The sequence below is a fragment of the Toxorhynchites rutilus genome, chromosome 2 (genome assembly GCF_029784135.1).
Source record: "Toxorhynchites rutilus septentrionalis strain SRP chromosome 2, ASM2978413v1, whole genome shotgun sequence".
Lineage (NCBI taxonomy): Eukaryota > Metazoa > Arthropoda > Insecta > Diptera > Culicidae > Toxorhynchites > Toxorhynchites rutilus.
Window position 1 is genome coordinate 52,658,908 of NC_073745.1, and position 13,429 is coordinate 52,672,336.

The 13,429-nt window shown below is 41.4% G+C and overlaps 1 protein-coding gene across 3 annotated transcripts in view; it reads right to left on the reverse strand.

Annotated features, from left to right (window-relative positions):
• LOC129767519 (mucin-2-like) overlaps positions 1-13,429 on the reverse strand; it is a 223,023-nt gene that overhangs the window by 17,609 nt on the left and 191,985 nt on the right. For all 3 annotated transcript variants that reach the window (XM_055768509.1, XM_055768508.1, XM_055768507.1), the window contains 3 exons: positions 5,378-7,594; positions 4,874-5,038; positions 3,930-4,814 (listed from right to left, as the gene is read on the reverse strand). In XM_055768509.1, coding sequence (XP_055624484.1) covers positions 3,930-4,814; positions 4,874-5,038; positions 5,378-7,594 — 3,267 coding nt within the window. The remainder of the gene's footprint in view (positions 1-3,929; positions 4,815-4,873; positions 5,039-5,377; positions 7,595-13,429) is intronic.

Below are 13,429 nucleotides of genomic sequence, written 5' to 3' on the forward strand. Positions count from 1 at the left end.
GTAAACACTGGTGGAGTGAAAAAACAATACCCAACAACCAAACAAAACGGCCCTTTTCAGGGCCACCAAATCATTATCAAAGAGTTTAACGATGTAATTCTTCAAACATATCCAGAATCAACAGATAGTCTAACGTAATCCTACGTCAACTATGCGGTCGTGTCTCGGACACAACCCTTCTGTGACTTTTTTCAAATATAATCACCGATACACTCTAAATTAAATAAAAACTGTTCCGTGTTCAAGAATTTCAAAACTCCGCCCAACCTGAGTATTCCGTAATTATCAATAAACTGATTGAGTTGAGAGTCAGATATTTACTGAGAGTGCTTCATATATATTTACTAATTCATTGAACTTCTTCACTGAAATCCATATTCTGAAAATAACTCACGTAAACTGTGAACAACCGAGCTATTTCCTATGATCCTATGACTTTTATAGTTACGGGCTTTACATAGACGTTCATAACCAAAAACTGTAAAAATTAAACAATTCCATAATGGTTGAGTTTTCATGATATTACGCAAACGGTTTATTCATCAAATATAATTTTATATAGATTATTTTTTTCTAACTCGAGAACAGTTAGTTTTAGAATGAAAATGTCTGTATAGTTTTTCATGAAAATTACCTCTAAAACCATTGCTTTGTATTACTTTTCTCGAAAAGTAACAGTTTTTCAAAGTATTGTAATTTTTAATTTTCATTCAATTTCTAGGATTTAATATTTACATTTGCGAAAGATGATCCATGCACCACTAGTCGTCATAATTTTCTATGATCCTCTTATCTCTCCACGCTAATAATCTTCTGTTTACACCGAGTACCGTTATCTATTATCCATAGAAACTGCGTATTAATTCATGATCAAATTCACTAGACATTACAATTCGTACAAAGTAGTGTAAATTATTGCATGCGGTTGGATAAAGTAATTAATATGATACCTCGCTGTGGTGGCTGAGAGCACACATACGACCGCAAAAGGTTAATGAATTGCAGAAAGATCGATAAGGATTTGAAAATTAATAAAATATTTTGATACGCTTCCAATACCCTCTGAACATTTTCCGAACTATGGCGGAAAAGGTTTTGTATTGCGCTGCAGACTAAAGATGAATCGGAAATTCAGAGTGAAGATGAATCGGCATTTGCTGTGATGGATCATATTCCGGAGTGGGCAAAGATCTGCACTCAACAAAAAAAAATAAAGGACCAGAATGCAACATCGAAAATATTGAGTGGGTTTTGGAACGCTGTAACTGGCATAAAACGATGCATTTGTCAAAGCAATAATTGAGTCTTGTATAGAACATTTCAAAACTGTCCATCGATTTGCTGTGCGATCGTTATGTCATTAAATATTCATAATCCAAAATGAAAGGATGATTTTTCGTTAAATCGAGAATATCTCTGTGAAAAAAATTCTGCTGGAATTTCATTTGAATTGAATGAAAACGAATCAATCAGGTTATATATGATAAAATCCTGAACTAAAATTGTATTTGAAAATAATTATAAATTCATTTATTTTTATTCGACTGGCGTTTGCAATCACAATTGATAAAGCTCAAGATCAATCTTTGAGATTGTGTAGTTTATATTCAGATGCGGATTGTTCCTCACCTGGTCAACTGTACATTACGAGTTTCCGTGTTGGCAAACTAGATAGCCTGCATATCTTCGCTGATAATAGAAAACCAAAAAAAAAATTGTTTACTCACAAGTATTTTGAAATTAAATGAAACATGTGCTTTGTTACGCTACTCATTTCTCTACCGTAAAACAACAATGAGCCACAGCAAAGCTGGTACAGCAGGGTACAGCTAGTAAAACTTGAAATAAAATAAACTTGAATGAAATTTAGCCGCCATTCAGTTATTTCCTTAGTTATTTCAATTGAAAAGAGACGAAGGGGTAGGGGGAGTCTAAAATCGTGCTTTTTCTGCCCACGTGGTATATGAACGGCCCCTGATGAGATCACTAGTGCGTCGTCAATCATGAGTTTACAAAACAAAATTTGCCAGCGCTATCAGTTGAACTGCGGTAGTTATGGCTAGAACAGTGGAGCAACTGCGCTCCATGGTTTGTGAGTACTGGGAGCACAATCCCGTTGCGAAAAAAGTGGACATCGTCAAGCAGAGGCGTAGTGTGTGGGTGGCAAACCCAGCATTTGCCGAGGCGATGACCCTTTGGGGCGCCAAAATCGAAAAATTTTCAAAGGCAATTTTTTTTTCTCCAATTATATTTCATCTTTCAATTGAGTAAAAAGACATCCATCATGAGGTAGTTGCTTCTTCCCGTACCTAAGTGTAATTATACTGATAAATTTGAAAAAAGTGGTATTTTAGGGGTGCCATTTTCATAGTTCACCAGGGGTGCTGCCTACCCTCACTACGCTGCAGTCGTCAAGTAGTTAATTCCACCAGAAACGTCCGTTCTGGTATTTAAAATATCCTTACACTTCTGGAGAAGAATGAGAGCATTGAACAGAAACCTGAAAATCGAAGATACATGTGGCTACATCGTTCCGGGCTTTGAACCGGGAGGTCGGAGCAACGGACCAGACAGTAAAAAAAATATTTTGCGGAGATGGACACCTTTCGTCAGGACCCAGAAACAATAGTTGAAAATGGCGGAGAATGTTTTCTTTCCAACGAAGCAGAACGACGACGAGACGTATTCAACGCTGGGTGACAATGACTGGCAGGGAACCAGCTACCTTGCGCCCCATTTAAGAGGTAAAATCCGACGTGAAGTACATCTACTACACCAAGTTCCCAAAGAAGGTGCTTCTATGGCTGGACCTAGCGTCTGCCCATCAAGCGAAGAAGTCGCATGGAGAAGATGAACCGGTTGAAGACAGATGTTGTTCCGAAGTACGCCAACCATCCGAACGTCCCCCAGCTGCGTGCCATCGAGAATTTCTGGGCAAACCTGAAGCGGAGGTTCTACTCCAACAATTTCATTGCGCAAACAGAGGAGGAAGTAATCAATAATGCTAAGAAAGAATTGAAAATCATGCCAGCAAGTATGTATGGACAAAATAACGGACCGCGGAATGCTCTGGCCACACTTTTGTTATCCCTGCCGCATCACTTAAAAATTTGGTTGATAAGGAAACGAACGGAATGTGCCAAACGCCAAAGACAGCAATGGAAATAATAACAAATGCTCGCTGTTGTGAAAAAAAGCTGGAAAGTCATACAAAAGAATCGTTGAAAATTGTAAAATGGAAATTGTGGAGAGCTGAAGAGAAAGTTAGACCGTGTGATTGAAAATAAGATGTGCTTGCTAATTGGCTGAAATCGGTTAAAATACCGATCAAAAACGAGGTTCACCAGCTTCTAAAATTTCAAAACAAATAGAGAGTGAGTTTTCCATCCTTGTGCCAACTCAAACAGTGCAAAATCGATTTCGTAAACAAGGCGCAAGGGCTTTAGTGAGCACAAGACCACAGTAATTGGACAATCGATGACTGGAAGAAGGCAGTTTGATCGGATGAGGCTAAAATAAAGTTACTTGATCTGATGGTATCACTGACAAATGGCGACAATCCAGCGAATGTCTAGAAATGCGGTGTTTGAAGACAGTGATTAAACTATTGTTCATCATTTCCTATGCAGGTAGACTCATGACATTGTTAGGCATCGGAAAAGTCGAATCAATTGACGGAATAAAGACAAAAGAGATTTATCTGGACATATTCAAGCGAAAGCTCCTAGCAAGTGACTTCTGTTGAGTAGTTCAGTCGGTACACATTCCGACAAGAAGGAGATCTAAAGCATTCCTCGAAGCTGATATTAAATTATTCAAGGTTACTTTCTTATAGAAACATGAAATAAAAATTGATCAGGGATGGGAAAACTTTTTTTTTTTACATTCTGTATAATAATCCTACATCGTAAACAGGCATCATTACTTACCAGGAAGTTCAGATCCTCCGCATCCGAGAACGTAGTGGTTCTGGGTCGTTGCGTAGTCGGCTTCGCTCGGGTGGTCGTCGCTCGGGTTGTAGTTGTAGTTGGCCTTGGTGTAGTGGTTGTAGTAGTGGTGGTAGTAGTAGTGGTTGTGCTCGGAGTGGTACTGGGTTCAGTTGTCGTTGTGGTAGTTGTAGTGGATGGAGTAACTGCTCTAGTGGCTGCAATATCCCCTTGATTAGCTGCCAGAAACTGTTGCAGCAACCTGAGATTTGCATCCAGTTGGTTGCTCTGTGGTTTCCTTCTTGCCGATCTAGCGGTTGTTGTTATTACTGGGGCTTCGGTTGTGGTTATTTTCGGTTTGGACGTTGTGCTCGCCTCCAAAAACTGCTGAAGCAGTTTAAGATTCCTCTCTAACTGCTCGTCGTGCAGTTTCCTGTTCAACGACTTTGCAGTCGTCGTCGTCGTCGTTGTCGTTGGTGTCGTGGTGGTAGGCTCAGTTGTTGTGCTCGTGGTGGTCGTCGATTTCATGGTAGTCATCAAAGATCCCTCCATGACGGGAAGTAACGTAGAAGTTACGAAATTGTTAAGTTCTGAAACTTCCGCCTTGCTAGTTGTCGACTGTACATCTGTGTTTCTTTCGGAAGAGATGCGTAGACCAACGGCATCAGAGAACTCGGTCTGTACCACCGATGCCGGTTCCGTGCTTTTCGCCGGGACACTCTTGAGCTCGTTAATGTTGTCCGGAACCGTGTTGTCCGCAATGGACGCACCTTCGGTACTCGCCAAATCACTGGTAGCTTCTGAGCTGCTTGAGGAAGGGTTCCAACGATAGACGAGATCTGGACCTTCCGGTCGGGCGATGCGGACGTCTTCGATGATTTTCGGTGTCTGAAAAAAAATTGAAAAAATTGTCGGTGTCATATTCGCCTAACTCAAGGCTCACTCACCGTGAAGTCGATGTCCAAGGATATCTTGGTGGGAGCATCCGACTTCTTGCCGCCATTCCTGGCCCGACTCATCGCCAAACTGAACACGTTGTCCGACTTGACCTTCGTATCCAGCCGATTCTCATCGTTGTACCTTCTCAAAATGTCAATGATCGCTGTCGTTCCCTGTTAGGAGCACAAAGGTGAACACAATTAGTGCGGATTCCCCCGGGCTACATTAATTCTCTCTAACGAGAAGGTATAGTGATTAGTTCAAACGGTGAGTGGTGAGTGCGCAAGCGAGATGCTTTAGTTATAGCGATAAGATATTCATGCGATCTGATGGGAAAAAACTACGGATGGATGAAACACGAAACCGGGATCTGGTCGGGTAATTTAGAGGCATGCATTTCCGATCGTGCAATTCGGAGGTGATTCGAAACATCTTCTACGATGAGACAGAGCGGGCTCGAAACAACTACTTCTGCGCAAGCAGATGAGCTATCTTGGGGTTTCGTTAAGTACCATAGCATCATTCGTAATGGTAGTGGTAGTACTAGTTGGGTAGTTGTTGATGACGGTTGTTGTGCTGCTAGTAGTAGTAGTAGCGGGGGTGACACTAGAAGTGGCTACAGGTGCCGGTGGCGCTTGCGTGGGGGACTCCCGATAGATGGCACTGTTGGGATCCCTCAGCTGGCGTGGGTCGATGTCGGTGATTTCGACACGACCCCGGGGACGGGGCTTATCCGGGACGATCGTTCCGTTCGGGTACCGTCGGACGACGGTCCCGTTGGGGTAGATGCCAAACACGATCCGGGGGTTCTCGGTGGTGGTCGAGGCTTCCTCATCTTCACCTCCGATGATGCGTCGGATGACGGTGTTGTTGGGCAGAATACCGTACACGACGATGCCTCGCGACCGGGGTTTCGAGGTGGTTGTCGTCGTGGTGGATGGTTCAGTGGTGGTGGTGGTGCTATGAGTAGTCCCCGCAGCAGTGCTTCGGGCCTCCGTTATGGGCGCCCTGGTTGTGGAAGTTGTGCTGGTAGTGCTCTCAGTAGTGGTACTAGTGGTGCTTGCCGGAGTAGAAGTGCTAACTGCGGCAGGAGCCGGAGTAGAAGTGGTAGTAGTGGTAGAAGTAGTACTAGTAGTGCTGGCAGTGCTGCCGACGGAACTCTGTGCAACCCCGAAAATAGAAGGGCGGACCTTAAATCGTGGATGATACTCGATAGGACTTTCGGATGTGAGAATTCGTTCACGGAAGTTAAATTCAGTAAATTCAGACCGGGGAGTCGTGGTTACGAAGGAACTGTGAAACGAGTTTGTAGTCCTACTTACGGTCATTGGTGCCGATGTCACGATCGCGGTGACGGTCGTCTGATCCGACTCGGTCGTCGTCGTCTCTGATGCGGTTGTCGTACTAGTCGGTAGTTCGGTGAAGGTCAGTGATGATTTAGTAACGTTAGTATAAGCGAACGAATCCGGAACTCTTTCCGTATGCGATAGGTTTGAAAGCATGGCACTAGGGGGCGTGGAGGTAATGATGGTGGTTGTGGTTGAGGTGGTGGTGGTAGCAATGGGACTAGCAGTAGTAGGCATGAGAGTATGTTCAAGCTCGACTGGCGTGATGGATGGCGCTTGCTCTGTTGTCAAATCGCGAACGTCCAACGCGAACAACCCTGGGGTCATAGTGGTGGTCTGAACCGTGGTCGTTTGGACGGGGATCGTTGGATAGGTCGTAGGATCAGCGCTTTCGATTAGTGGTATATTAGTGGGCGACATCGTTAGCATACTCTCACTGTTGGTAGTAGTGGCGATTGTTGTTGATTGGGTCATAGTGGTTGGTTCCTCAACAGTGACCGTAGTAGTGACGGCGGGTGTTTCGAGAAGATTCTGGGTCTGAGGGAAAGGAAAGTGATCGTTCAACAGAGAATCGTTGGCGCTGATGGCTGAAGAATGATTTGCGTGATTTAAAGTGGTTGGGATGGGGTACTCTTCTTGCTCGACATCATTGTTAATGAGTTCGTCCCTTTCGGATAGCATGCTTGAGTCGCTGTCCACCACCGCCGTTGTTGGCCGGATGCTAGTGGTCCCTTCCGGGGGTGTATTATATACAGTAGTAGTGGTACTATCGACTGGGTCACTATTATGTACAGACACTGTACCCAATACGATAGGAATAGCAGTGGTGCTACCAATTTCCAATACCTTGGCCACAGGCTTTCGCAAAGTGATTGGCTTAGGAGTTGTGGTGGTGGTAGTGGTGGTGGTTGTGGTAGTAGTAGTAGTAGTGGTTGTCGTAGTTGACGTCGTTGTGGACGTGCTGGAAGAACTAGTTGGCGCAGGTGCATCGGTGCTAGAATACAAAAATGGTAAACTTTCTGTTGGCTGCGAGAGGATCTCGGAGAGGGCGCTAAAGATCGACACGGTCACCGATGGCGAATGGTTGGACGTTTCGACATCGATACGACTCTGGGTTAGCCCCGCGGCCACTGGCTGTATATCGTCATCTCTTCCACCATCCTCCAAACTCTCCTCACCGGACGAAGCCGCGATTTCGCGATCGGAGAGAATCCGGTCGAGAGTTTCATCCTCCAACAACCCTCCTCCCATCGTTTCACCGACGCCTAATTCGTTAGCGAGTGTTGCCGTACTGGAAGGGAAGGTGCTGTTGGTGGTTGTGGTGTATGCGGTGGAAGCGTTAGCAGTCGTTAGCAAAGAGTGGCCATCAAGTCTAACCTTCGCCTGAAAGGAATCCAGGTAAGTCGGCTTTTAGAGATAAACGAGAACAAGTTCAAGGAAGCGGAGGTTGTATGTTTTAGAACGGTTATTATACTGGAGCTGGACACAAAAAAAAGCACAAATGCTACACATAATATTGGCTGGCTTAGTCAACATAGGTATGTACACGCACATCGAGGAGGTGGAGGTGGAGGTGGGTTGCGTCGTCAGTGAAGCGTAAAACTAATTTTCGGAACGCTCGAGTGAGTCTGCTGCCAAACAAGCCGAGGAGCTCACCCGGCGTCTTTGTAGTCCAATCGGTGAGTTCTGTGTTTGTATTCTGTTTATCTGTATGTGTGTATGTTCGTGTGTCTGCTTAGTCCAACAAATAAAACCGGATATGAAAACAGTGCAGAGTTCCACTGAACTAGTTTTCCAAAACATGGTACAACAAACAGTGCTCTAGGGTTTTGAAAGGGTGGAGAGAAAGGATACGAGAGAGCGACAGATAGAGTCAGAGACAGATAGCCAAATGTGCTTAAGAGTGCCCTAGAATCGGGAACGAATGGGACGAGAAGATATAAAAAAATACAAATTAGTACAATTCAACTTTACAAGACACTTCTAACTTCTAGGTTTGCTACGCAGGGAAACTAATCGAATTACGTAAAACGCGTGATATTCAGTTCACCCATGGCAAAATAAACGCTGCCATTGCCACACGGTTGTACAGAGCACCGGGGCAACGTGAACGTTAAGTCAACTTTGCGCTACTGATAGAAAAGCAACAACCGAGATCAATGCATTACTTACGTTTGTGGTCCAGTAATCGCAACAAAAAAAAGCACGGCTCTAAGCATAGACAAAATGTTAAACCTCTACTCAAGCAAAGATTTCTACGGTGGGTTTTATGTCTCTACGTTAGTATCTACAGCGTGTGGTAACTTTTTATGCTACAGCGATACTTACGCTTTGCGCGAGATTACAGAGTGGCTGCACAAGGAAGCAACTGATGCATGTTTTGCATAGCGTATGCACTATTGGCGAACGTAAACACGATGGAATTTTGAACTTCATCTATAGCATTTTTAATACTATCGTAAACTGTCAACTTAATAAGTTCTGATTCATGCTAACTATGGATTGTTATGGAGCGACTCTTGGAAGAAATTGTCCAGATCCATTTCTAATGAATTGTGGAAACGATATTGATAAATAACGAACGACTAAGTTATGTGTTCAAATGTAGCTTCTTTTCTTGCATCTTCCCGAGACTCTCAAGACACTCCATCAGTCACGTGAAATGATGATGATTACAATTTAGAACTGCACTAGAAGAAACAAATCGTAGTGGGAGCTACCAACTCTCAAATCAATGTACAAATTTGCTTTGTAAAGCAAATGTCAGATGTAATTTACATCCTTACCGAATATCAATACATTTTACTTGAGCGCATTGGTAATCTCGATCACTGTCACAGTTAAACATTGTGAATCACGCCATATTACCATATAAAGACGTTAGGCAAAATAAATAAATAAAAAATTTAGTTCCAGAAATGTGTCGGCGTTCAATGACTGAGACGAACGAATGATGTGGGAAAATAGCAGTGAAGAAAAAGCAACATAGAGGCTGTCCACATACCACGTGGACAATTTTAGGGGGGGATAGGGATTACGAAAATGTCTACGCTTGTCCACGATGAGGGGGGAGAGGGTATAGGTAATGTTCACGTGGACACGTAACATAATTATTTTTAATGATACATTTACATCTTTTCAAAAATAAATTGAATCTGTTCTACATTTTCATGAATTTTGAAATGGAACTACCTCCAAAATTTCTTATTAATCAATAAAGTGGTTGAACCCGGCATAGCGGCACTGACTGTATAACTAACTGTGCCCGGAAAGGGCCAACTGTCAGTGGGGAATACCACAGGACTAAGAGTGCTGCCCGGTAGAATGATATCTGTATACTTGAAGTATCTCACAAAAACTGAGCGATCGAATTATAAATGGGTACAAATTAATTTTTAGTACATGTTTTGTCATCCCGATTTATTACATTAAGGTGAAGGTGGAAGGAAGCCACAAATGGCTGCCACAATTGCGCTCATTTCTTTCATCTCCTTCCCTCACCCCTCGCCCGAAAATCTATAGTTTTGCGAAACAGTGTGTAGAAAATGATCGTTTTCGCACACTTGCCATCAAGTATTATCTACCGAACTCTAAACGATTACTTACAAGCTGTTAAATTTTCATCTGCCGTCGCAATGTATAATGAAAACCTTGAAAAACTCGAGCTAGTGTTCTGAATGTTAAATTTTCATTTTTCAATTTTCCGCAATGGTTTTGTTTGTATTGGTGAAAGCATCGTTATTTTTTCAACGCTGATGCCAGACAACATCATCGAAACAGCTATAAAAACCACTCAATTAAATATTTTTCATGAGTCATAGCGTTTCATATCATGAAAATCAATAGAATAAAATTGTGTTGATATCAATACAATTATTATTTTTACGTTTAATGGGTCTATAACGTAAGTTTTAGCAACTTTAACATTGATTAAGAAAATTATATTGCAGAGCTCGGAACACTGCCACGGCTGCCTCTGCTGTAAAAAATAGTAAACGAAAAAGTATTACATTCAATCAAAATGCCTCGGCCAACGAAGAGAAGGGTTAAGGCTCTCCAACGTGAATATGTGAAAAAAAATACGACCAACGAAGGAAAATATTAAGGGATTTTCAACATCGAGTTACTGTGCGCCCCCAATTCGCATGTGTTATAAATTTGCTCATGCTACACTCGCGTATGATCAGAATTTTACTTCATATGCAAATACACCTTCTATATATATTTATATTTGAAATTGTTCATCGGAACACATCGTTCATACATTTCACTTCAGTATTGAATTGTTATTTTTTTTTTTCAAATGTATTCTAATACTCGTGTCAGTGAACCGCCACACAGTCTGATAAGTAAATTGATCTATTTACGTACAAAAGCCAAAACAAACGGTGTGCTTTGCTCTTCTCTAACAAACACAATTACCACATGAAAATACGTGCTTTTACCCATACTACTACAATGGCTACCTTCACCTTAACGTGATGAGGTTCTCTCGCAAACGAGTTGAATGCCGTAAATTGATGTAGGGGAAATCAGGGTAAAACCGACACCCTAAGGATTTTCACATATTTCCAAAATCTACCATGTGGAAACAGCAGACTTCAAATCGTTACAGAACATCTCTTCGACTGTTCATGTTCGGCATGTACAGTATCTGTTGATCATTTTTTGATTAGTACTCTAATTTTGATAGAACACAAACATTAATGTTTTCAGGTGAAATAAATGGGAGTGCGGGTAAAACCGACATTAAGAGATTATCAAAAGCCTGTCCACGTTAAATGTCGGAAAATTTTCTTTCAGTGTAGTTTATGAAATATTTCACTAATCAATGAAATATTTCACTTACATGATAGCTCTTTATTTCGATGCCCAACATGTTTACATTCTTCTTCAGTTTGATGAAATAGCGTCGAACCAAGTGGAAGTACGCAAATGCATTTTGCGCGAACGCTAAAACTGCCGAAGAGTACCATGTTTAGTGTGTGCAAATCGTTTGACCAGCGCTTAACTGTGGGTCGGAAGGTTGGAAGCGGAACAAATCGAAAAGTATGCTCCCGACAAATGGACCGAAAGGTGGTTGCCATTATTGAGAAACATCCCAACCTTTCAGTTAGAAATGTGGCTCGAAAGGTTGGAAAATCAAAATCATATGTACAAAAAGTGAAGCAGAGGCATGGACTAATGGCGTACAAAGTGAAAAAGGTGCCCAATCGTGATGATAAGCAAAATTTCACTGCATAAAGCTAATGTGCTCTACACCCAGTTTTTGCAAAAATATTCATGCACCATAATGGACGATGAAACTTATGTTCTCGAAGCGTTCAAACAGCTTCCGGGTCTCGCTTTTCATACTGCAATGCGAAGGAATGCCGTAGCCGAGTGTTTCCGGACCAAGAAGCAGTCTAAATTCCCCAAAAAGTACTTGGTTTGGCAGGCCATATGCAGTTGTGGCCGAAAATCCAAATCTTTCGTCTCTACCGGCACTATCAACAAAGATGTCTACGAGAAGGAATGTCTCCAGAAGCGGTTACTACCATTCATAAGAAGTCGCGACTCTCCAGCGTTGTTTTGGCCAGATTTGGCCTTTTGTCACTGTGCAAAATCCATCCTGGAATGGTATAATGCACATGAGGTCAAGTATGTGCCAAAAACAGCAAATCCACCGAACTGTCCAGAACATCGCCCAGTGGAAAAGTACTAGGCTCTGATCAAGCGAAAACTATTCGAAGCTAATAAGAAAGTTACAGTTCTAAAACATTTAAATTAATGGAACCAAGTAACTTTTAGAGGTACGAATGAAACTTAAATTTTTGTGCTTTTATAGGTTTTTATAAATTTTCCAAAAATGCATGATAAACAGGATTGTTTCTATCAACCAAATTGAAGCTGTCCAACCATTCTAAAATTCTTTCCTTGACACTACACTGTAATCCTTCTTTTTATCTTGCAAAAATTAAAATGATTCATAACATAAGTTATGCACAATTTTCTCAAATGAAAGCAATTGAATCGTGCTAAGCAGCGTAATTTTTGAATTAAAGTCAAAAAAACGGTCTCAAGGAAAAGTTCAATAATTCTTTCGTAGATGAGATTTGACCATAAGCATGGAAGATTTTTTTCATCAAATACGATCCTCAATCACCTGAAATATTTTGGATCAGCTACCTAACAACTTGTATATCAATATTTCTAACAGATATAATAGTTTTCGATATTTAATTTAATTTATAAGAAAGGTTTCTCAGCAGTTTAACCCATTAACGACCAAGCTGTAAAAATTATTTTTTAACGAACTCCATTGGTGTAATTTTGATTATTTGCGTTATAGAAACCTCAATCTTCAAGAATTATTTTTTTCCGGAAAATGACAAAAAACCGAAAAATCGCCAAACAAAAACATTTTTTTTTTTTATCTTCGCTTATTTTTCGTCGGCCTATTTCCGCCACTTTAGTGCCAATCACCGACATCAGGGAGGCGACTCCACCTGTTCCTACCTATCAGACTCAACAACTCATGAGCCGGGCCAACTTCTTTTACTTCCGCTCCGAAGGAAGACGTAACCAGAGATTTTTCGCCTCAGAAAATCCCAACGACGCCAGCTGGGATTGAACCCAGGCCGATCGGATTGTGAGGCTGTTACGCTAACCATACAACCACTGGCGCCGTCAAACAAAAACATTGACTAAAACCTACATTTATGGTGCTGTAGGAGGTTCAATCCAATGGTTTTTTTTCTACATCACAATGTGTGTTCTTTTATCAAAGTAATACTGTAAGAAAGTTTACATATTGTTGCATTTTTGAAGGTTTTGTTTTTTATTAGGTTATGTACTTTTGGCACAAAGTTGCTTTAATCCGAATTTATTGTCCAATAAAGTTATACAAAATCGAATGAAATTGATAGTAAGTGATAGCTAATAAATTGAGCTATCATTTGATGCCAAACCTTACCATATGGTAGCTTTTCAAAGCCATGAAAAATTATCAAAATTGCCGTCGATTTTTCGAACGCTTGGCATGAAATGGGTTAAACATTTCTTCATGTTTTTGAGGAACCAATTAACTTTCTATCAAATTAATTGATTTCTCAAAAACTTATTTCAATCGGGCAACAGATTTCAAACCAAAAATGTACAAATTTTTAAAAAATGGGGAGGATCGGGACAGCGACTGATTAATTTGGCTTTGAATTGTTCTTTAGTAAACTGTTCGAA